At 40.1% G+C, this 25,503-nt stretch overlaps 1 protein-coding gene across 2 annotated transcripts in view; it reads left to right on the top strand.

Moving 5' to 3' along the window:
* The window catches only part of negr1 (neuronal growth regulator 1), a 208,937-nt gene that overhangs the window by 112,837 nt on the left and 70,597 nt on the right, over positions 1 to 25,503 (top strand). For both annotated transcript variants that reach the window (XM_027138690.2, XM_047813391.1), the window contains exon 5: positions 20,336 to 20,456. In XM_027138690.2, coding sequence (XP_026994491.1) covers positions 20,336 to 20,456 — 121 coding nt within the window. The remainder of the gene's footprint in view (positions 1 to 20,335; positions 20,457 to 25,503) is intronic.

The raw sequence follows: 25,503 nt of genomic DNA, 5'->3' as shown, positions 1-25,503 counted from the left end.
ATGGAAAAGCACCAAGCTTTGGATTAGTGTAGCGGATAAAAAAAAAAAATCACAGCAACTACACGTGTTTTATTCAGTATTCGTTTCTATTCGGAATTCAGAACAATTTAGAAGCGACCGCTTTTTGAATTGCGTTCCTTTTGGGTCCGATCCCTAACTCCCTAGGTAGCGAATTTGGAACCTGAATAATCCTTCTGGAAGGATTTTGCGATTGGCTGAGAGACAAAACGGCCTGTCTGGGGTTTATGTAGGACTGAAAACGTCCTGATGGGAAAAGAATTCAGTCATTGTTTCATTCAGAAATATCGTGAGGAAAAAAAAAGATAAACAAAAAGTAGACAAGAATCGCCTGAGAATGGATATAAAATAATTCAATATTTCTATGAATAACTCGTTCATTCATTCATTCATTTTCTACCGCTTATCCGAACTTCTCGGGTCACGGGGAGCCTGTGCCTATCTCAGGCTTCATCGGGCATCGAGGCAGGATACACCCTGGACGGAGTGCCAACCCATCACAGGGCACACACACACACTCATTCACTCACACACACACACACACTACGGACAATTTTCCCAGAGATGCCAATCAACCTACCATGCATGTCTTTGGACCGAGTACCCGGAGGAAACCCCCGAGGCACGGGAGAACATGCAAACTCCACACACACAAGGCGAAGGTGGGAATCGAACCCCCGACCCTGGATTTGTGAGGCGAACGTGCTAACCACTTAGCCACCGTGCCCCCTGAATAACTAGTTAAAACCATTAATTCTGTGGATCACATTCAGCGATTATTTCCTCCCTTCGTGGCAGTGCTACAGCTTTGTCTTTTGGCTCAGTTTAACACTCACAAAAAAAATGCTAGATGCCATGTTTGATTAATGTCCCGTGACGAATCAACTCGGAGTCGATTCACACTAGATTTTGCTTCGAAGTGGCGTTAGTGTGTAAGAACCTAATCAACTGAGGAACCAAAGTGAAACATACACCAGGTTTCCATTTACAGCATCTAGCAGACACCCATATCCATATTCGTATACAACTGAGGGTTAAGGGCCTTGCTCAGGGGCCCAGCAGTGGCAGCTTGGTGAATGTAGGAATCGAACTCACAACCTTCCAATTGGTAGCCCAACACCTTAACCACTAGGCTACCACGTCCCAACGGAAAGGTCGCCATTCAGAAACGCACAAAAGACTACAGGTGAAAGTCCAGAAAAACCCCTCGCGTCGTACCGTTACAGAAAACTGATCAACTTCACAGCCGTAAACGCTAACTGTGCCTCGTCAGACCGCCCTGTCTTATTATATAATGTTCAGCTGTCACAAAGTTTTATTCCTTACTAATTTAACACCCACCTAAACTCCCTGCATTCTATTAAAGAGACGTGAAGTTACTCGTTCATTTGCATTCCCTTCACAGAATCCAGAAAAAGTCAATTAACACTTGTTTTTTTTTCCCTCTCCGGTCTGTCAGAAAGCAGGTTCTTTTTTTAGCAGCTGGGAACCTCGAGCTTCACACCGATAGACAAGACATCGGATTAAAATGGGTTTTATTTGTTAATTAAATTAACCAGAGAAGAAAAAGTTTCTGATGTCTTTCAATTCAACTCGGTTTTATTCGTATAGCGCTTTTAACAATGGACGTTGTATCAGAGCAGCTTCACAGAACATAAGAAACATACTAGAAGAAATGTTTATACAAAGATGGATATAATGCAAAAAATGATATTAGACTTAGATTTAAATAGATGTTTGTATTTATACACAATGAGCAAGTCTGAGGTGACTCAGGTGACTGTGGGGAGGAAAAACTTTCTTAGATGGAAGAGGAAGGAACCTTGAGAGGAACCAGACTCAAAGGGGGAACCTCATCCTCATCTGGGTGACACTGGGGTGTGATTATTAATATACAGTCTGATGAATGTTGTATCGATGAGGAGATTGTTGTCCTCAGAGACCACATGGAGTCGGTATCCCCTCTTTAGTATGTCTGAAAACTTCAGTCCGACCGGAGCTGGAACGTCTCTAGATGTCTCACGATCCTCACATGGTTGGTCTCATCTCAATGAAGGTCCAAAATCTTCATGACACTTCATAACTGGAGCTGGTACAATCTCTGGATGCCTCAGGATGGGTAGAAATAAAAAAGAAGCAGCGAAAAGGAATTAGCATAGCTGCTGTTTAGAATATTAGCAAGCACTAGATGATAATGTGCATTTGATCAAATGGATTAGAACACAATATTATGGGATGTATTATGTGTACGCCCGACTAAAGAGACGAGTTATTAATCTACGTTTAAACTGGGAAAGTGTGTCTGCGCCCCGAACACTGTCAGGAAGACTATTCCAAAGTTTGGGAGCTAAATAAGAAAATGCTCTACCACCTTTAGTAGACTTAGATATTCTGGGAACTACCAGAAGCCCTGAGTTTTGTGATCTCAGAGAGCGTGAAGGATTGTAACGTGTTAGAAGACTAGTTAGATACATGGGAGCTAAACCATTAAGAGCCTTGTACGTAAGTAGCAGCAGTTTGTAGTCAATTCTAAACTTAACAGGTAGCCAGTGTAGAGATGATAACATTGGGGTTATATGGTCATACTTTCTTGTCTTCTGGTCATGGGTTTCAGTATCTTAAAGGATTATGCCTTTGCATTTTTGAGGAAAAAGCTAGAGTTCTCTCACGTAAAATACTCCCCTGGGTCCTAGTGCACCCCAGGTGAAGTGAATCCTGGGTTGTTTAGTTAGAGGTTTCACACTGCTCCTACTGCCCCTGGGGTTAACACTGAATCCTGGCTCTTCATCATCTGATGTTTCACACTGTTCATGCTGCAACCTTCTGCTTATTTCCATATTCACGTATAAACGATCCTGACTGGATAAATCCTGCGTGTGACCGCTTTAAATAACGTCTCGTCTCACGCTTTCACATCAGTGAGGAAAAAAGTTCAGGTCTGTGCTTCTGCACTCGAGTAGGTTCTGTTATCTTTCACAGCTTTATCATCTTTTGTTGCTCTTTTTAAGTTTTTTCGTTTTGTCGAGCAGATGTTCGCTCGTTAATATCCGACTTCCTTTAATTTCTCAGTGTGACGTATTTCCCCTTCTCTACACCGCACGCTTCTGTGATGTTCGGTGTTTTGTCTCCTGACTCCATCTACAGACAAGTGTCTCTACATCCTGGTTTTTTACCTGATATGAGACACAGAGCTCCGTTCTGGTTCCGATTGGGTTTCTGTTGCTAAGCGACAGGCCGTAACATTCTAGCAGAGCATCGTTTTGCACTGTACACGTTTATCACGGCGATGTGGAGTTAACAGTGTAACGGTTGTGCTGATCCTGCTTCAGTTTTATAACCCTGGGAGAAAAAACCTTGTTCTTATATTCCACATGTAAAAGTTTCCTGTACCCGGGGTTCAAAACAGGGTTTAGAGAGACAAGAACTTCAGAGATAAGTGCAGTGTTAAAAGCTCAATGAAGGCCCCATAATTAGCCCTAGTCAGATTTTAATGCTAAAAAGATTTTTATAGTCTATTATTCTATAATTCTATATTCATTCATTCATTTTCTACCGCTTATCCGAACTTCTCGTGTCACGGGGAGCCTGTGCCTCTCTCGGGCGTCATCGGGCATCGAGGCAGGATACACCCTAGACGGAGTGCCAACCCATCACAGGGCACACACACACTCTCATTCACTCACACACTCACACACTACGGACAATTTCCCAGAGATGCCAATCAACCTACCATGCATGTCTTTGGACCGGGGGAGGAAACCGGAGTACCCGGAGGAAACCCCGCAAATTCCACACACACAAGGCGGAGGTGGGAATCGAACCCCCAACCCTGGAGGTGTGAGGCGAACGTGCTAACCACTAAGCCACCGTGCCCCTCCTTAATTCTATATTCTAAGTCTATAAAAATAATGAGTGTTATTATAAGAATCCTGTTTTTTTCTCCTGATCCATCAGTCACAAGCAGCTTTTTTCTGTAGTTCCTTTCTGAACATGGCACACGGAGCTGTTCACGAAGACGTTTTGATTGTCCACATTAATAACGCTCATGGCTGATAATTACAGAGCTGTAAAACATCGAGCTTTCTGCTTAAAGCGGACATAGCGGACAAACGTATAACATCAGCCACTAGAAGTCCTGAAAGTCTCGGGGTGGAAAAAAGTCACAAGCGCTCGCAAAGAGCTATATACGTTTTCATTTTCATCAAGACCCCCATAATTACGGCAGATTGACATTATGAGGCCCCACAGACAAATAATGGATGGTCTTGATTGACCATCTTTACTGCACTGTGCGAAATGGAATCTATTCTTCAATTTGATATGGCAGCAGCTAATTTGTCATATTTACAGAGATTTGTGGCTCTGCGCTTAATGATTTCCATTCAGCCGAATACATTCCTCCCTCACTGGCTCTTTCTCCATGCGCCTCGCCCCGCCTTTGTTTCTCTCCCGGCTTGACGGTTATTTATAAGGATTGGCCGTATTAGAGGAGGAACATGATGTTATTCTTGAATAGTAAATGGAAATCTTAATGAATTAATAAATCTTGGCTGTTAAAGCCAGCGTCGGCGGACACGACGCCACAAAGAGCCGGAGACGGCCGCAAAGCCTCCGTTTCTCTGTTTGTAAGCTGATAAGTCACGGACTGATGAGTCCATTACTACGTTCAGGCTGAGAAACTGGCGCCGGACCTGATCGGGCTGTGAGGTGGAGTGTGAATCGGGTTTTGGGCTTAAAACAAACAAATGTTCTGTGGACTGGTTTTTAAGTTGCTAAATAAATCTGTTCTTTGCTGGGAAATGGAGCAATTTATCATGTAATGTGTCCACAGGCAGATGGACACATGGTGCTAAAGCTAATTAAGGGTTAGCGAACATGGACTTGCAAATACTGTAGCCATCAGAGTGACCTTTAAAGACCAAACAAAGGGAATTAGATTGAAATATAATTTCTGTTTAATCATAAGCTCAGGACCTTTTGCCATGCAGTAATCCACCGTGACATCGTCAAGCATCTAATAAGCTCGTATTCCTTCTTAGGCGGTTTTGTAACTTCGGGAATGTTCAACAATACGCTTTAGGTTCATTAGTAGTCGCATTATACATGATGTCTAAGATCAAACTACACAACTCCTTTATTTAATGTTCATACTGTAACACAAGCAAGAGCTTAGTTCAAAAAATAGATGTTTTATATACAGTGGTGTGGAAAAAGTCTTGGCCCCCTTACTATATACAGTGATCCCTCGTTTATCGCGGTTAATGGGGACCGGAACTTCTCGCAATAGGTGAAAATCCGCGAAGTAGGATTGGCCCTACAGTAAGTTTGACCTTTTCACTGATGGTCATCATCTTCCTCTTCCTCTTGGGCTCACTAGAGGAATCTTTCGCAGAGACACGGCACTTAGGAGGCATCGTAAGGGCTTAACGAAAAGTTAATTTCGAACACGATACGCGAGACACAGTTGACAGCAGCGTGAATGAGAGCGGCGAGATACAACAAGGGAAGAAGCTGGGAGAGGATGCGATGATGCGCAGCCAATCAGCTCAGATCTCACGCCGGGAACCAATCATGTGCCTTGTCTGAGTGCCTGTATGTACAAAGCCTCTGAGAGAGTTTCTCTCTTTGTCTGGCATCCTGGGAAACCGTTTTTATTTTTATTTTTCGATGAATATTTTTGAAAAATCAGCGATGCACCGAGGCCGCGAAACTTGAACCGTGTAACGAACAGCAAAGTGGCGAGGGATTACTGAATATTTTTTTTGCACGTTTTCACACTTTACTGTTTCAGATCATGAAACAAATGTAAATATTAGTCAAAGATAACACAGTAAACACAACATGCAGTTTTTACACGAAGGTTTTTATTATTAAGGGAAAACTAAATCCAAACCTACATGGCCCTGTGTAAAAAAGTGTTTGCCCCCCTGTTAAAACATAACTGTGGTTTATTACTCCTGAGTTTAAGTTCTCTAGCCACACCCAGGCCTGATTACTGCCACATCTGTTCACAATCAAGAAATCACTTACATAAGACCTGACTGGCAAAGTTTACTAGACCAAAAGATCCTCAAAAGCTACACAGCATGGCGAGATGCAAAGAAATTCAGGAACGAATGAGAAAGAAAGTAATTGAGATCTATCAGTGTGGAAATGGTTATAAAGCCATTTCTAAAGCTTCTCGACTCCAGCGAACACCAATACATTTACATTTATGGCATTTAGCAGACACCCTTATTCAGAGTGACTTACAACTGACGGTTAAGGGCCATGCTCAGGGGCCCAGCAGTGGCAGCTTGGTGGACCTGGGGTTCGAACCCATGACCTTCCGATCAGTAGCTCAACACCTTAACCACAGTTATTGCTGCTAAGGGAGGAACAAACAGTTATTAGGTTTAGGGGGCAAACACTTTTTCACACAGGGCCACGAGGGTTTGTTTTCCCTTAATAATAAAAACCTTCGTGTAAAAACTGCATGTTGTGTTTACTGTGTTATCTTTGACTAATATTTACATTTGTTTCATGATCTGAAACATTAAAGTGTGAAAACGTGCAAAAAAAAAAAATCAGGAAGGGGGCCAAGACTTTTTCACACCACTGTGTTTGTGATAGAACTCTCAGACAGAAACAAGGACATTTAAACACAACACACATAAAAGGAATTTAAATTAAGAAATGTAAAATAGAACGAATTAAAACAGTTATGAACATTTTTTATTTTTTATTGTTGTTTTTTATCATTTATTATTTAATAAGAATTAATGTTAATAAACGGCAGGAATTCTTATTTAAGGCTCATTTTTGTAATCACTATTGATCTGGATAAAATGTATTTGTTCTTTTTCCTCTCCTTCCGTTTTTGCTTCTTCTTCATCATCATCATCATCATCTTCTTCTTCTTCGGCTTTTTCTTCCTCTTCTCCTTATACTATTCCTCCTCTTCATCTTCTTCTTCCTTTTCTTCTTCCTCCTCCTCTTCTTCTTTTTCTCCTTCTTTGTCTTTTTCTTCCTCTTCTTCTCATACTTTTCCTCCTCCTCATCTTCTTCTTCTTCTTCTTCTTCTTCTTCTTCTTCCTCTTCTTCTTCTTCTTCTTCTTCTTTGTCTTTTTCTTCATCTTCTCCTTATACTATCCCTCCTCTTCATCTTCTTCTTTCTTTACTTCTTCCTCCTCCTCTTCTTCTTCTTTTTCTTCTTCTTCTTTTTCTCCTTCTTTGTCTTTTTCTTCCTCTTCTTCTCAAATTTTCTCTTCTCTTATTTCTTCTTCTTCTTCTTTTTCTTCTTCTTCTTTTTCTCCTTCTTTGTCTTTTTCTTCCTCTTCTTCTCATACTTTTCCTCCTCATCATCATCTTCTTCTTCTTCTTCTTCTTCTTCTTCTTCTTTTTCTTCTTCTTCTTTTTCTCCTTCTTTGTCTTTTTCTTCCTCTTCTCCTTATACTTTTCCTCCTCTTCATCTTCTTCTTCCTTTTCTGTTTTCTTTTTCATCTTCTTCTTCTTCTTTTTCTTCTTCTACTTTTTCTCCTTCTTTGTCTTTTTCTTCCTCTTCTCCTTATACTTTTCCTCCTCTTCCTTTTCTTCTTCTTCTTCTTCTTCTTCTTCTTCTTCTTCTTCTTCTTCTTCTTCTTCTTCCTTTCCTTCTCCTTTTCATCTCCTTTGTACTTCCTCTTCCACCACACACTTGGGTAGAATGTTGGGCCACACTTTTTTTGTGTTAAGATGTTTTTGTGGTAATCTTTACAGTCTATAATACCTGTGTTTCTGTGGGCTTCACCTCAGCACCCGGTCGTCTTTAAGCCGTTCAACGGATTTAGCAGAATTTGATGATAAATAGTAAAAGTTGTAGTTGTTTTATTGAGGTTTGTTTGCATCTGAGGGTTAAATGTCTTTGCGATCAAGGTTTGAATTGCTCTAGCAGTAAAAGCCAGCAGCACAGCACCATTTTTTTCTTTTTTCTTTCTCTAAACAGCATGGATGTTATTTCTAGACCCTCCATCTGGTGGAACTTTGGGAACTCGCTAATGATTTACAGTTGCGCTCTCCTGTTATGGAGCCTGTAAACGACTTGGCTTATAGAGCTTTTTAATGTTTTCACACTGCTGCTTTGCATTAGCTAATCCTGTCGCATGCTGCCAAAAATGATGACGCCTTAAAGTAGCAGTATAATTTAATCAGGGAACTCGAGTGATGAATTTGCATTTAAGACGGAATTACTTTCCTTCGCGTCTTTGGATTTGTGGGAATGGATCGTTTTCTCTGTTTAAAAGACTACAGAATTGTACGCAAATATATAATCCTGTCCTTGTGATACTGTATAATCTCTATTAAGTGTGCTTTTTTTGCCAGTTTTACACTCCTGCTTCCACCACACGCTTTATTCAGTGAATGGGATTTTTATTTCGTCTAAACGTTCGACTTCACAAGCGGCGGAAACCGAAATCAGAAAAACCATCTACGGTGGTGAGATTTGCTCGGCTTGGAAGGACATTCGAAAAAAAAGCCAAATAAGATTCAGCTTTAAATACAGTATTGCCTCTTTTCCACCGGAAAGAAGCGGGTGCTGGTTCAGAGCGAGTGCTGGTGCTGGTTCAAAGTTGGTTCCACTGGCGAACCATCTAAGAACCGGTTTGCCTTTCCACCGGCTAGAGAGCATCACAGAGCCGAGTGTGACGTCACTGTATACGTGTCATGTGTCCCAGCAACGTTAGCGCAGCAGCGGCAAACACAAACACAACAACAATGGCGGATGTTGCTTTACTGTTAATGCTCATGGTTTTACGAACCTACATTGGCATCCAAACGCGGCGAATAAAACATGTACGTGCGGCTCCGTGTAATCTGTATAAACGGAGGTTGTAATCGATAAAGTACATAACTTTATTTTATCGTTAACACAGAAAAAAATTTAGCCTTAGCATGTAGCTACCTACTATCATGTGTGCTGATAATGTATCATATCGCGGTAAAGTAAAAGTGTATTAAACATTAGTATACTTAAGGTACATTATCAAATGCGCTAACAGTAGCCCCGCCCACAGCTCCTGATGCAAGCGGTTCTTAAGTCTAGACCAGCAACGTTTTCTTGCTACTTAAGAACCACTTTTCCTGGTTCAGAGCCGGTGCTTTGGCTGTCGAAACAGAAAGAACTGGTTCTTAATTAGGCTCCGAACCTGCACTCGAACTGCCTCGGGTGGAAAAGGGGCATCTGTGGTCTTGTGTTAATTGTAGCTATGATTATTCTGATAAGAAAATACAGAAGAAAAGAAAAGAAAAGAAAACTTTCTCCACATGTTCAGTTTTGCTGGTTGCCTCGTTTTCTGTAATCTACCTTTCATTTAAATCGTCATCTTTTTTCTTTCTTGTCCTCTGGTTTCTTTTCCAGTTTCACCTTTTTTAATGAAGTTCTTTCGTTTTTAACTTTCTAGTTTTGCTCGTGTTGTTGCTCGATGTTTTTGTTTATTTATGATTCGGTGAATTCTTGCTTGTGATTGGTCGGATGCTGTCAAATCATTTTCTACAGCAGATTCCAGAGAATATATTACATCTAGCTGCAGTGAAAACAAAAGAAAGAATAAAGAACAAAAATGGGAGTAACAAGAGACACGTACGGGACGACAAGGACGCGGGTATAAACAGGGGAGATGATTAATGACACATAGGGAACATGTGGGCAGAAGTAGGAAAGGGACTAAGGATCGGACAGGGCAAAAAACACATGCCGACACAAAGAAACATGGCACAGAATGTAAACACTGCCAGAGCGCCACCTGGTGATCCCCTCGTGAATGCCCCCATGGGGATTGTCCAAGCCAATCCTGACATGGGGTGTACGGACATATTAACACGCTCGTTCTGATACTGTACCATTTCCATAGTAACGGCTCTTTCACCAGGACTCGTTTATAAATAGCGTGTGATTGGTGATGTGGGAGAAGTTATTAAACATTAACCGAAGGAGTCTCCAGTGTCAGCGCTGTGTTACAGTCAGAGCTGAAGCTGTAACTGGAATCTTGCGGTTTCTCTCTATGATGAGTTTAACGTTTGTTATCTTTAAGAAAAACAACCCGAAGAGAACTGGTAGCCTAGGGGATAAGGTGTTGGACTACTGATCGCAAGGTTGTGAGTTTGAACCCCAGGTCAATCAGGCTGGGCCCCTGAGTCAGGCCCTTAACCCTCAATTGCTCATTTGTATAAAAATAAGATAAAATGTAAGTTACTCTGGATAAGAGCATCTGCCACATGCTGTAAAACGTTGGAACGACAGGAAGTAATTATTATTAAATATAATTAAAAATGGTTAATTAAGTAAAACATTGTAATCATTTAAAGTTTGTTGTTGTACAAGCGGAATAAAGAGTAAAATATTCATGTTTTTTAGTTTGGTTTGTTTCTTTTGTTATAGATTATTATGATATTTATTTATCCATAATGTTATTTTTCCGTAACCGCACAACTCTGAGTGTTTTATTCCTCACTTATCTACTAGTGTGTGATTTTTCTGGATTGTTTCTCCTTCCCGAAGAAGCCTTGAGACAGAACGAATGTGACTCGACGGCTTCCCTTCAGTCTTTTAGATCTGTTTACGGCACGTAAAAACAGATTAAGCTGACAAATCCGTCTGAATCTGCCGTGTTTTATCACCTTGTCTTGTAGTAAAAAGTTAAACAAATTAAATGGTCTTTTTTGTTAAAGATTACAGTAATAAAAGCTGAAATGGGTTAAAACATCGAACGTCAGGTTTTATTTGTTTATTTGTTATTTTTTATTACTCGCGCGCTCGAATGCATGATGGCTGATAAAGTTTGAACTTCAGATCCGATCTCACGTTTGTTAAATATCTGTGACCTTTTCAATAACAGTGAGAATAGATCTAGTGTCCAAAGGCTATTTTCTGTTCTAATAAACAAAACATTTGTAAATTATCCTACTTATTGTTTGTAATATTGAACGTGAAAATATTCCCAAATTTCTGCTCGTCTAATTCTTTTTATTTTATTACTTCATTTCTTCCTCCTCGAAATTTTCCATTCAGATCAGAGAGCCGAATTCTCGGACCTCGGGAAAGTAAACCGATTAGCATGCCTGAACGGGCGATAAATATTTTGACTCTGTTTTCAGCCGAAATGTCACCTCGTGTGCCAAATGTTTGAGGTAAACAAGGAACGCTATTTCTGCTCTCTGGTGAAGGGTGACTTTCAGAAAGCTGAGTTCTACAGGCCACCTTCAGGCCACTCGCTTTCCCAGTGATCACAACAGAATTTAGGCCACTGGTTAATTCATTAAAGGAACAAACACAAGGCCTCCTGCGCTACATACCGCTGAGACCTCATGGCTATTCTACTGGATCGGTTTTTTTTTTTAAGTGCTGGCGGTGACGACACTTTGGACGGATCAGAGCTGAAGTTATTAAAACTCGGTGCTTTGTCCTAAGTCATAACTCAGTGGAATAGTCTTAACGTATAGTAAATGTTCGACGTTTTCACCTCCCCGCTGAACTCATTTTTGTCCTTTTGTAGAAAAAAAATCAATTCAGATTTATTTGTTTTCTTTAGCACTTTTAACGATGGACATCGGCTCAAAGCAGCTTTACGGAACATGAGAAACGTTACAAAAAGTTTATTAAACAAAGATTAATTTTAGACTTCTATTTAAATGTGTTTGTATTATTTACATTTACATTTACGGCATTTAGCAGACACCCTTATCCAGAGTGACTTACAACTGAGCAACTGAAGGTTAAGGGCCTTGCTCAGGGGCCCAGCAGTGGCAGCTTTGGTGGACCTGGGGTATTTATTACTAATGAACAAGTCTGAGGTGACTGAGGTGACTGTGGGGAGGAAAAACTCCCTTGGATGGAAAATGAAGAAACCTTGAGAGGAACCAGACTCAAAAGTAAACCTCATCCTCATTTGAGTGACACTGGAGGATGTGATTATAAACTGTTATAAACACCAGAGAGTGTTGTTATGAATAATGTCTTTTCTATAGACTGACCATCGTGTATTGACATCAACATCGCTTTGGTGTGATGAAGGCGGAGTTTCTGTTTGTACCCAGAAGTTAATTATTTTCCTATAACAGCAGGTTCTGCAGTGTTTTATTCCTCCTTCATCATTAACCCAGTACTTTTTATTTGTATTAAAATACAAGACTTTCTATTGACATTTAATGTGAAACTTGCACTAGCTGTTTTATTAGCTGTAAACACTTGTTATCTCCACCAGCCTCCATTACTTTCTCTCTCTTAAACATAATAAGATGCAGCTTGTCGAGTTAGAGAGAAAGTGTGAACTCCTCAGTCCTGAAGATGTCGTGACAACCTGATGCTAAACAAATTCCAGGCTAATCCATTCACTTTTATCCGTTTTTAACACCGGACTTAGTCACAAAGCGATTTATATATTTCTAATTAAAAATCTGCTAAATAAACTGAACACTCTGTTTGACCAATCAGTGATGAGCACTATGTCTAGCTCCGCCCACACATTTCTGTTCTATATCTGGGTATTAGAAACGAATGCCCTAATTAACGTTAATGAGTCTGGGACGTCACGGATCATGTTAATTAGCTGTATTTATGTTGCCTTCTGATGGCAATAAACTCCTCATGCTGAGTTTACATTTTTGGCATTAAAAACTATTTACAGTGGATTCAGAAAGTTTTCAGAGCCCTTCAGTTTTTGTTTTTTTTTTTCTTCAATTTTATTATGTTGCAGCCTGATACTACAATCGTAATCGTAGGGATGTGGTTGCTCAGTGGTTAAGGTGTTGGGCTACTGCTCGGAAGGTCATAGGTTCAAACCACAGGTCCACCAAGCTGAGCAAGGCCCCTGAGCAAGGCCCTTAATTACATTTATTAAATGTAATAATGACGAAACTGAAAACCAAATTCTAGAAATGTCTGTAAATTTATACAAAAAGAAAAAAACTGAAATATCAAATTTAGATGAAATTCAGACCCTGTTAAAATTTAGCTCAGATGTCTCCCATTTCTCTTGATCATTGCTGAGATGTTTCTACACCTTGATTCTAGTCCACTTGTGGTAAATTAAATTGATTGGACATGATTTCGAAAGGCCCACACCTCTCAGAAGAAGGCCTCACAGCTGACAGTGCATATCAGAGCAAAAACCAAGGAGGAACTGCCAGCAGAGCTCAGAGACTGGATTGTTGGAAGGCCCAGATCTGGGGAAAGCTACAAAAACATTTCTGCTACACTGAAGATTCCCAAGAGCACAGTGGAGTCCAAAATTTTTAAAGGGATGCCATTTGGAACAACCAAGACTCTTGCGAGAGCTGGTTGCCTGGAGAAACTGAGCAATCGGAGAGAAGGGACTTACAGTAGTAAGAGAGGTGACCAAGAACCTGATGGTCACTCTGGCTGAGCTCAAGAGATCCAGCGTGGAGATGGAAAAAGTTCTAGAAGGACAACTATCAACTGAGTTGTGGTAGCCTAACGATTAAGGTGTTGGGCTACCAATCAGAAGGTTGTGAGTTTGATTCCTACGTCCGCCAAGCTGCCACTGCTGGGCCCCTAAGCAAGGCCCTTAACCCTTAATTGCGCAGTTATAAGGTGATGAGAAATGAGGTGTCTCAGAACATATCTGCAGAAAATCGCCATCATTTTCAAAAATCGCAAGCTCTTCAGAATATTGTAAAATTCGCTTGTTAATTTGTGTGAATGCTAAACGCTGAAATCCTGGAGGAACCGATCAGCGAGTGTGATCAGTAAAAATAAGCGCAGCAGGTTATGATTTGCAAGCGAAGTGTAAACCCCATCGAAAGTAAAGGAGGTGTGCACGTGACCTCGGTGCTCAGTGCTCGCCCAAGTGAAGTGAATTTCATGAATAGAAGCCTTTATTTTGTCACATCTACATTACAGCACAGTAAAATTCTTTCTTCACATATCCTAACTTTGGACGATGGGACCAGATCAACAACCCAGAGCCTTAACCTCTTTTGCTAATGTCCTTCTAGCAGAACTGCTCTTCAGGAGCCTGTATTGCTTTCATCATGAAACGTACATAAAGCATCCAGATCGCTGTGGTCTCGTGTCGTCTGTTCATCAGAGCGACAACATACACAAGGTCTCATATCATCATCGTGGAAATCAGATGTCGGTATCGAAACATTTTTATGACTAAGCATCACAGCAGCGGTGCATCTCTTGTGGATGTTAATATTACTGTGTAAACTACTCGACATATTATTCCTTAGGTTCTCATAGTAAACCATGATTCATTCGTTGCCGGCTTTCTGGCCTGTTTCAAATTATATTAATACTCAGAGGACTCTTAAAGCGGGCCGGTGCTGGTAGCAGGCGTCACTTGTCACAAATTAAAAAGAGCAAAAACTTCTAATACATATGGCAAAACTTCATCCATGCTGCGTCCGTCTTCCGTCCAGCAATTTTCAAGCTGTCCCCGAAGAGCGTGCAGAGAAAAAAATAATGAAAATAATCTGTTTAAAATCCAGGCTTTGAGGCACAGATGGAGGCTTGAGTGGAGCCAAGGAAACATCGAGAGTCTTCTAATGTGAAATAAGACGCCTCTTTAAGTGCCGAAGAGAGAGTAGCGGAGCCGTTCGGTACCGTGGAGTGATGTTCGTTTTTATTATTTTATTATTTTTAAATAGCACTTTGTTTTTCTCTGCATTGCATCGCTCTTGCGCCGTGTTGCATTATCCACCTTCTCTTACACACCTTTATGGTATTGTAAAAAAAAAAAAAAAAAACTACACCATCTGTCATGGACCTGACATCAGAAAAGCTCCGAAAGGCATCTTATGGACTTCACTTTAAATTTTTAATCTCTGCATCGTGAGTACTAAAAGTCTATGTACTTCCAGTGCTGTTTAGCGGTGATGAAATGGGAGAGTGTATAACGCCGTCTGCTTTAATCTCTTTGTATTTAGAACGAAGTGTAAGTGTGGAAAATCCCTTTAACAAGACGTGTTTGTTCAGCATCACAAGCTCTGAGCAGGACAACGGCAGATCTTTTTTTAAAAAAAAAAATTGATGGTTAACAGACACACAACCTGATTCTGGGGTTTATAGGGCTACATGACACCTACATAAGCCCTTTATGACATCTAATATACAATATGTCTACCTACAGATATTTGGAAATACATTTTTTAATAAATATAAATGAATACATTTTATAAGTTATAATGAATTGACTTAAGTTGACATAGCTTGTTGCTGACTTGAGGATTTGTTATAACACTTTAATGTCTCACCTACAGTATGTTCAAATGTCATGACTTGACAAGGTAGTCCAGTGTACCTCTGGTATATACCTCTGGTGGATATGTCTGGTATATCCTGTTATATTTATATGACATAGCTACGTAATAACCACATAGCATAAATACTGCTTTATGTTGACATTCGTTTGCAAAAAAAAAACACTTTTTAGGCTGTTCTTGGTTCACATCTCAACTGACAATGTAGCTCAGTGCACCTCTGGGATGTTACAATAATCATGCTTATAAGATTGCAATGAACATTTATACATTTTACAACCTTTCATTCTTTCATAAATAGTCTCCCAATTGACATTAGGTTGTTATGGCACTTTACAGGTTTATCATGATTAAGTTATAATTATAAATGACAATTATTATATAGACATTATAAAGACATTATATACATAATCTACTTAAGCCATTCATGTGTTTTAACATCTTTAGGTAAAGATTTGTACTTAATAATAAATAAATAAACTCTTTATGCCATTCTTTCATTTACAACATTCAGGCCTAAGCACTGCTTTAAAGTGACATTATTATTATTATTATTATTATTATTATCATCATCATCATCATCATCATCATCATTATTATTATTGTATTTATAATATAAAAATGATATTTTTATATTATAAAATAATATTTCAAATTGTATTATTATGGCATAAGGTTGTTTTAGAATTGGTTGTAGTGACATAAAGCTGTTATAACATTTTCCAGCCTGATCTAGGTTTGTACATCATGACAGCTGATTTTGGATCTGATATGTTTGGTACATATCAGGGCTATTCATGCTTACATGTTTTCATTAGTTCTTTATGCCTTATGACATGCATATAAATATTTATCAATTCTAATTGACACATATCAGCTGCAATAAATACTGTTTTAGGTTGAAATAAGGTTGTTATAACATCATGTGTCATGTCAAAGGATTTTTTGACATAAGGTCATTATAGCACTATAAATGATAGTGTCCGTTTGGTATGTCTTGTGCTATGACTGCTTATAAGATTTCTATGCATGCCCATAGCAATGGCATGGAAATCAGTTCTGTCGCTTGCTTAAAGCACCTCCCATTTTCCTGCTTGGTGAAAATCACTGTCGTGATGGCTTAAGACCTCCTAATGAAAGTGTTATGTACTGTATAATTATTTTTGCAGCACCATTTTGTGACTGTGACTTACCAGGTACATTGTGAGCTGTTATAACACAAGCCAGTATAGGCAATGTCATAGCACAACCTTATGTCCTATGGCTCAGGTGGTACAATAAGTCTTTATAATCGACTGTGTAGGATTATGTCAGTTTTAGCAGGAGCAGGTTTCACCCTTTACATAAACAGTCTGAACACCTCCTCGACTCACAGGTGATTTTCAAGCGCTCGGTCGGCTGGAATATGAATGCTTCTGACAGTTTAACGCTAGACACTAAGACATAACCTCTCTCTCTCTCTCTCTCTCTCTCTCTCTCTCTCTCTCTCTCTCTCTGCACAGATGTAAGTAGAATCATGTTTGTTGTTTTCGGTTATTTTCTGCTCTTCTATTTTTATTATTATCTCTTCGAGTGTGTTCAGGATTTGTCAGTGTCTGTATTTATGTGATATGAATGTGATGTGTGAATTATTTTTCTCTGTGGCACCTGTGGTCGTAAATCTGATAATGTAGCTCGGTGTACATCTGCCGTATTGGGTTTATTGCTGTCATAAATAATATGTTAAGCTGGCATAAGGTTCTTATAGCACTTTTCAGGCTGATTCCCATGACAGCTGAATTTACAGCTCGGTGTACGTCTGATATACCTACATAAACATTTACCACGGCTTACCGCAGTCGTCATCGGCTATTATGGATACTACTTTCATTTGACATAGCTTAATATAAGGTTGCTATAACACTTCTTACAGTTGGCATACAGTAAGGTTGTTTTGCCACTTTCCAGGCTGATCTTGGTTCATACTGTACATTGTGACAACTGAATTTAGAGCACATTATTCTGAGATGTCATGATTTGTGCATGCTTATAAGCGTTTTATGAACTCCGTACTTATTCACGGACATGTACATAAGCTCTCATGCCAACTGAGATACACCTATGTATGTACGGAGTACATCTTACAGCAGCAGCCATCGGTTACCATGATTGCTGCTTTAACCACATGACATAGCTTGAGGTAAGGTTGTCATAACACTTATAGTTAACATAAGGTTGTTATAGAGTCTTTTAGGCTGATTTCAGCACTTGATATAGTTGGCATAAGGCTGTTATTTGTTCAAACAGTTCTAAGTGTTAAGTAGCTTAGTGTACTTCTGGTACAGTTCTGTATATCCTGGTATATTCATGCTTATGAGAGTTTTATGACTACTTCTGTCAGTATAGATGTCTGCATAAGCCCTTCATGAGTTTATCATTCTTACTAGAAATTTGTAAAGGTGTATTATAACCAGTTTGACCTGTCATGGATACTGCTCTATCGTGAGATTTTATTGTTATTATTGTTGTTGACATAAGGAGGTTATAGCATAGACCGTCAGACTGATCTAGATTAAAACGCAGCCCTTTACATAAGCTCTTCATGACTCCTAACATACCTAAATTCACATTTGTTATAGCTTTAGGTTAGACCCATTGCTTAAGGTTGACGTAAGACTGTTATAACACATTTTATTATGTTTATCTCTGACTGAAATATCATCCGAGGACATAATGTTTTAAAATCTGTCCATCTTGTTTATTTGTTTATTTATATCCACCAAAAAATAGGCATGTTTGTAATGAAGGCATTAAAAGGTGTCATTATCCTGTTGATTGAACACACAGGAATGATTTCATGTGACCCTGCTATAACATCTCGCTGCTTTTCACCTTCTCTCAGCAGACTGGAATAAACAGAATGGCCGGTACTTACAGCCAGCTCTCCATTTCACCAGCATAATCATTAGCACATTGATTGAGAATATGAAACAACCTTCATTTCATTTTGTTTTTGCACAACCTGCCCGTCGCTATTCAGCCTTTAAACGTGTGTTAAGCAATTTATTTATCAGAGTGCTGCTGGTTTTCTTCTCTCCAGCCCAGGAACCCATGGGAGATCTGGTCCTTCTCAGCACCGTGCTCATTATTACATGTACATTCCCTTTGCTTTTGACCACAAAAGGTTTTTTTTCTAATAGTATGCATTTTTTTTTTTTTACTAAGATTTGATTACAGCATGAAGTGGTGTTTTTTTTTGTGGAGGCTCATGTGCAAAATTATTGGCACCTTTCAAGAGGATTACATTTTATATTTGGGCTTTTACTTTGGTGGGAATTTCAACCAGATAGTAATCTGAAATGTGCAGAAAAACAGAAAAACAATTAAATCGGTCTCATATGATGATATTACGTCACTTTTCCTGGATATCGCGATACGTTTTTGACACAAAAGGTTCTTTTTTTCAAGTCAAGTCAAGAAGCTTTTATTGTCATTTCAACCATATACTGTATAGCTGTTGCAGTACACAGTGACATAGTTTTACGTGGGGACGTGGGGGTAAAGTAATTATTACCACAGCTTCTCGGTGATTTTAGTCCCGTCCGAATGCACCATCTTGGTAATCATTACGGACAATGTCAGTAAAGATTACGGCGACTTTTACCTTCTGTAAAAAGGTCTGGAAAAATGACATCAGGTAATACTGATCCTGCCCGAATAGACCTGCTGTAAATACGTACGGTAAAATTCCGTCACTTTTTACTGTTTAAAAGTCATTTTTGGCGCATTTTGCAAGCATGGAGGCGCCATGTTGTCTGTTTGCGCACGTGATAACAGGAAGCGACGTCATACGCACATGACGTCAAGGAGGTTACTGTGGTGCGTAAAGCGAGTTACCCCTCCCACTTCTGCTAGTTTTACTGAGATGTCTTGTCCCGTGCGAATTGGCCAATTAATATTACAGACGTCCTGAGGTAAAATTGCATCACTCCACGTCCCCACGTAAAACTAATCCCGTCCGAATAGGGCTTTAGCCACATAAAGTGCAACTGTGCAACCTGGTGCAAACAGTGCAGGACAAGACAAACAAGACAGTGCAGGACAAGACAAACAAGACAGTGCAGGACAAGACAAACAAGACAGTGCAGGACAAAAAAACAGTGCAGACAGAAAGGTACAAAACAATACAAAAAGTACAAAAAATGCAATACACAAAAGACAATAAACAGTAACAGAAACAGCGCCGACCGACCGGTGTGTATACTGTGTGTGTGTGTATACTGTGTGTGCAGTAACAGAATGAACACAGTTTCTTAGCAGCAGGTCCTTTGGATAATATATAGAGTTGTGCAAAAAAAAACAGCAAATGAATGAAATATTGTATAGAATGTGCGTAATGGCTGAGATATTGTACAAATTGTATTTCATTACTTTATATCATATCGTGTTGTAGAAAGGTCATTAAATATTTCCGTATAATATTACTGTAATATTCCTCTGCTGTCTTGTTCTGTCCTACAAGCATCAGTTATTAATTAGGGTTGGGGGGGGGGGGTAGTTTTGATCTACGTGTAAAAAAAACACACTCAGACTCAGATGGTGGTAAAAGCAAAGAAGTAACGAAATAATTTTATTCAAAAGGTAACAGTTGTTGTTACTCACCTTTTTGGTCCTTACATAGTAAGGAGGCAAATTCTAATGATTCAGCTCACCCTTTTGTACCATGGATGTGTGTGTGTGTGTGTGTGTGTGTGTGTGTGTGTGTGTGTGTGTGTGTGTGTGTGTTGATATGTGTGTGCGTTTGTGTTTATGTGACCTCCCAGTCACCTCAGCAGGGTCAGATCTTTATCAAGCACACGCGCCGACACTCCCCTAAAGTTCTCCTCCTTTTAGCACATGGAATGTTTATGGCAGGAACATGGGCCTCCTGTTCTCTCTCTCTCTCTCTAGTCTAACACACAGAATTTACTATGAAAGCACATATAAACACTCATAATATTTAACATTTACACTACAGGTGCCAATAATTCTGAAACCAATTTGGGTTCATTGTCCTATTGTTCTAAAATCACATATCTGGATATGTTCATCTTTCCAGTTCCACCTTCCATCCATGAGGCGAAGAGTAACGGGGTCCGGATCGGCCACACGGCGCTGCTGAGGTGCGAGGCGGCCGCCGTCCCGACTCCGGTGTTCGAATGGTACAAAGGGGAGAAGAGGTAAGAGCGAAATAAATAAATAAATAAATAAATAAATAAATAAATAAATAAATAAATAAATAAAATATTACAGGATGATATATAGCTGGGGTTTTATCTCCGGTGTGTTTGTCGTCGATCTATTTACTGGTCATACATTATCATGCATTATGACTCAGATGGTCCTGGATTTGGACTGGAAATGTCAGTAGGCCTGTCATGTAATATACACATTCTTTTGTAAACATTCAGGCCATATGACAAGATGAGAAACGTTCCTCTTTTAGAGCTGCGGGGAAACATGGGATTAACGCCCCCTCTTTCCTTTTTTTTTTTTTTTTCGGTTGAATATTCATAATCACTATTCATACTCTTGAGTCTCAGGAGCGCTCGCTGCACATCTAAAATTCAATCAGATTATTTCTAGCTCGCGGCTCTTATCGCCGAGGTAAGATTCATGCCTTCCTTCTCTGTCCTTCAGCCCTTCCTCCTTCTATGGAGGATCCGTATAGCGTGAGGCTTTAACCTTGCATTTTAATTAAATGTTTGCATAACCTCAGCAGCGGTAAAGAGCATTCGCAGTTTACGCGTCAATCAGCGTCGACTCGAGTGCTGGTTCTCGAATTTAAATACCAAATTACCCCATTACCCGTCATTTACTCACTCTTTTTGAGTACGATCTGAATCAGCAGTTCACAGTGCGCTAATTGTAATTATAGGCTTCACTCAATTTATTCAAATTGCCAAGGAGGCGTATTTGGCTTTACTTCTGCAGTTTGCCTAATTTAAGGCTTTACATTTGTTATGCTCAGAAAGCCATTAGCTTGTTTTCTTGCTTTATCATCAATCTTTACCATAGATACAGTCAGTGCGTCATTAGTAACGGCCCTGGCTCTTAAACACGGTGCGGTTTTGTTTCAGTGCAGATACGGTGGAATGCAAAAGTTTGTGCCCTCTATGGTTTTTAAATAGGAAAAAGAAAATTGTACATTTGCACTTACACATTTACACACAATTTATAAACGTACCAAAAGGCAAAATACTGACAATTTAATGTTTCTGGATTGTGTGACATAGGACTGTTGATTGTGATAACACTGGTCCTAGTTGACATAAAGTTGTTATAGCACTCGTTATAGCCTTACATTAAGTTGTTATAGCACTTTTCATAGCTGACATAAGGTCGTTATAGCACTTGCCATAGTTTGATATAAGGTTGTTATGGCACTTACCATAGCTTGGCATAAGTTTGTTATAGCACTTGTCATAGCTTGGTTCTTATATCAATTGTCAAAGCTTGAAAAGGTTGTTATGGCACTTGTCATTACTTTATGTAAGGTTGTAATAGCACTTGTCATAGATTGAATTAAGGTTGGTGTAGCACTTTCAAGGCTGATCTAGGTTCAATTATCATAACAGGTGTGTGTGTGTGTGTGTGTGTGTGTGTGTGTGTGTGTGTGTGTGTGTGTGTGTGTGTGTGTGTGAAACAGAATTCACAAGCTGCAAAGAGAAAATGAAGCAGGCTTTAAAGATAGAATTTAAATGTATGGATTAGTAGCAAATATTTCTATCACATTCAGAAGAGGGGGGAGTGGTGGAGCTCTGGCAGAGTGGTGGAGCTCTGGCAGAGTGGTGGAGCGCTGGCAGAGTGGTGGAGCGCTGACAGAGTGGTGGAGCGCTGGTAGAGTGGTGGAGCGCTGGTAGAGTGGTGGAGCGCTGGCAGAGTGGTGGAGCGCTGACAGAGTGGTGGAGCGCTGACAGAGTGGTGGAGCGCTGGCAGAGTGGTGGAGCACTGGCAGAGTGGTGGAGCACTGATAGAGTGGTGGAGCGCTGTGGAGTGGGGGAGCGCTGGCGGATGTGGTAGAGTGGTGGAGCGCTGGCGGAGTGGCGGAGTGTTGGAGTGCTGGCAGAGTGGTGGAGTGGTGAAGCACTGTCAGAGTGATGGAGCACTGGTGAAGTGGTGGAATGGTGGAGCGCTGGCGGAGTGGTGGAGTGCTGGCAGAGTGGTGGAGTGCTGGCGGAGTGGTGGAGTAGTGGAGCCCTAGCGGAATGGTGGAGCCTCACAGCCAATTCCCGGTTCAATCCTGAGCTCAGGTTACTGTCTGTATGGAGAATCTTCATGGTTATGTTTAGTTCTTCTCATGGCTGTGTGTTTACTCAGGTTTCCCCCAACCCTCTAAAAACATGGTCTGAACTAACCTTTGTGTGTGTGTGTGTGTGTGTGTGTGTGTGTGTGTGTGTGTGTGTGTGTGTGTGTGTGTGTGTGTGACAGTAGTGCCTATTTTTAAACTGATATAATTTTTGCTTCCTCATTTGTGAAATTGAGTTTGTTTCCACTAAATTTCTTGTTTCTGTGAATTAAACGGTGTATTTTTCTTCATAATTTGCCCTGGTGGGGGTGCACAAACTTTTGCACTGTATAATAACCGTAATGATAATGAATTGTTTGCTTTTTGTCTCACTACACACAAACTGCAGTCATTATTATTCCAGATTCATTCCGTTTACACGAACTGCTTTTTAGGTTTTATACGGACAACAAGGTTTATAACAGTGTAATGAAGCTTCGCACGCTTCGGCTCTGTGGCACCGTCCTGATCTTCTGAAGCAGATTCACGTGTGTTAGAGGAAGCTCCTGTTAAACTGCACACCTTAACTGCGTCACACACCCGTGACTGTGATAAATCGATTGAATTTTTGCATTTTATTTCTAACACCGCTCGTCTTTTTCATTCTTTGTTTGACTTTTAAAAAGAACAACACTGAGATGTTCAATTCAAAATGAAAAGTGTTCAAGAAACAGATTTAGTTTTATTTATTTTTAATATAAATGTCACGAGGGGCGGGCACGGAGGCTTAGTGGTTAGCACGTTCGTCTCACACCTGCAGGGTCGGGGGTTCGATTCCCGCCTCCACCTTGTGTGTGTGGAGTTTGCATGTTCTCCCCGTGCCTCGGGGGTTTCCTCCGGGTACTCCGGTTTCCTCCCCTGGTCCAAAGACATGCATGGTAGGTTGATTGGCATCTCTGGAAAATTGTCCGTAATGTGTGTGTGTGTGTGTGTGAGTGAATGAGAGTGTGTGTGTGTGCCCTGTGATGGGTTGGCACTCCGTCCAGGGTGTATCCTGCCTCGATGCCCGATGACGCCTGTTATAAGCTGACACAGGCTCCCCGTGACCCGAGGTAGTTCGGATAAGCGGTAGAAAATGAATGGATGAATGATAAAAGTCACGTGAGCACTTATCGATGATTGTGTCGGCTTTGGGGCGAATATCTTACGCAGGTCCTGGTGGGTCACAGTGAGCTGGCAGCGTCGAGAAGTTATGGTCTGTGTAAAACCTTTTGCTAACATTTTAGCAAATCTCAGTAGGAGAGCAAACAACAGCTGCTTGGAGATTTGCGGGACATAAGGTCAGGCGCGTCTCCTCGGCTCGGAGACGAACACGGATACTCCATCAATTCAAATGCTGTTAGGGAGGCGGCGAGCTGCTCCAGCTCTCGTCCATCCTGTCCACACTTCAGAGCTTGTCAGACATGCAGCCCGAGTGTGAGGCTGATGACAATGCAGTGTTCAGGAGCTCTCACGTCGCCATGCTGGCATTTGCAGACTAGCAGCTCTGCTCTACTGTTTATATGTCGCTGCAGTTCATTCGCTCATAAATGTTAGCTTACTGTGCCTTCATGTCATTAACGAGACATGGCTGAGAATATTATCGACGTCAGGATTTGATCAGGAGATTCTGGTGTTCCTGCTGAAGCGGCACGGAGATATCGATTTATTGACGTAACGATTTAATCAGCGTGTTTTTTTCTCACTCCTGTCGATTAGCCTTGACGTCTTTGAGCGTTTTATGGTTAGAGGATTTAATCAGATGCAGCAGCAGCCGTTCCCTGTATGTGGGTCATGTCCTCTTTACAACCTCCAGGGATTTAGTGATATCAGAACAGCAGATGTGGTGAAAAAAGAGAGATTGGGGATGCGTCGATTTCAGACGGAGGACATGGCACTGATACTCACACGAGTGAAGAACACAAAAACTGGGGAAAGGTGTTACTTTTACTCTGTAGACAGTTTATTCTTTCATTTTTGTTTTAGCTTTGTTTCGTTTGAAGTTAAAGGCTCTCGTCCCTCCTCGTGATATTCTCACAGAGCACGTCCACTTTTGTTGTTTGCCATCGATGATCCGGAACTAGCGAAAAAATATTCAAAATGTAAAATCTCTCATGTGGAGAAATATTCAGACCTTTTAATCGGTTACTTTGGCGACGATTACGATCACAACAAAAATATATATTTTTAGAATAATTCATTTATTAATTTATTCATTTTTAATAATTAATCTATAATTTAATTGGGCCTTGTTCATTTTATTGTGTATATATTAAAAAAAAAAAGAAATTATATATATATATACAATTTGTATTTATTTATCTTTATAAGCTGGAGGGTTATTACTTTTATATAAAACTTATAAAGATAAATAAATAAAAATTGTCCTACATTTATATATATATATATATATATATATATATATATATATATATATATATATATATATATATATATATATATATATAATATATATATAGCCCATATATTTATTGGAGGGTGTTATTACTTTTAGTATATATGCATATGTTTGCATATATATAAAATATGCAAATAAATAATTTGGACTTATACTAAATATACATAAATAATTAATGAGCACCTCATGGTCATTTTGCCTCCCAGCGGTGTTGTAAATATAAACACTATGCTGACGCAGTGATCTACTCGCTCTGAGCTATGGATTTATGGCCAAGTCCTGAGGTCCGGCGAGCTGATAGCATCATCAGACCCGTTAAACTTTAAGCGTAACATCATAAAACCAGATAGAGCTGCTGCTTTATACACAGCAGAGACTTTAGTCACACCCTCTTGTTTTCTATTGGCTCATTAACTCACAGGTCAAAGTTCACTGCAATGTACCCGCTAACAGAAGCGAAGTGTGCGTTGCGATCTTTTATTTTTATTTGTCTGACTGCTGCAGCAGAAAAAAACTTCCAGGTGTCTCCCATATCGCCATG

This window comes from Tachysurus fulvidraco, chromosome 5 (assembly GCF_022655615.1).
Source record: "Tachysurus fulvidraco isolate hzauxx_2018 chromosome 5, HZAU_PFXX_2.0, whole genome shotgun sequence".
NCBI lineage: Eukaryota > Metazoa > Chordata > Actinopteri > Siluriformes > Bagridae > Tachysurus > Tachysurus fulvidraco.
Note: the sequence above shows the minus strand (reverse complement) of the source record. Positions and strands in the feature narration are given on the sequence as shown.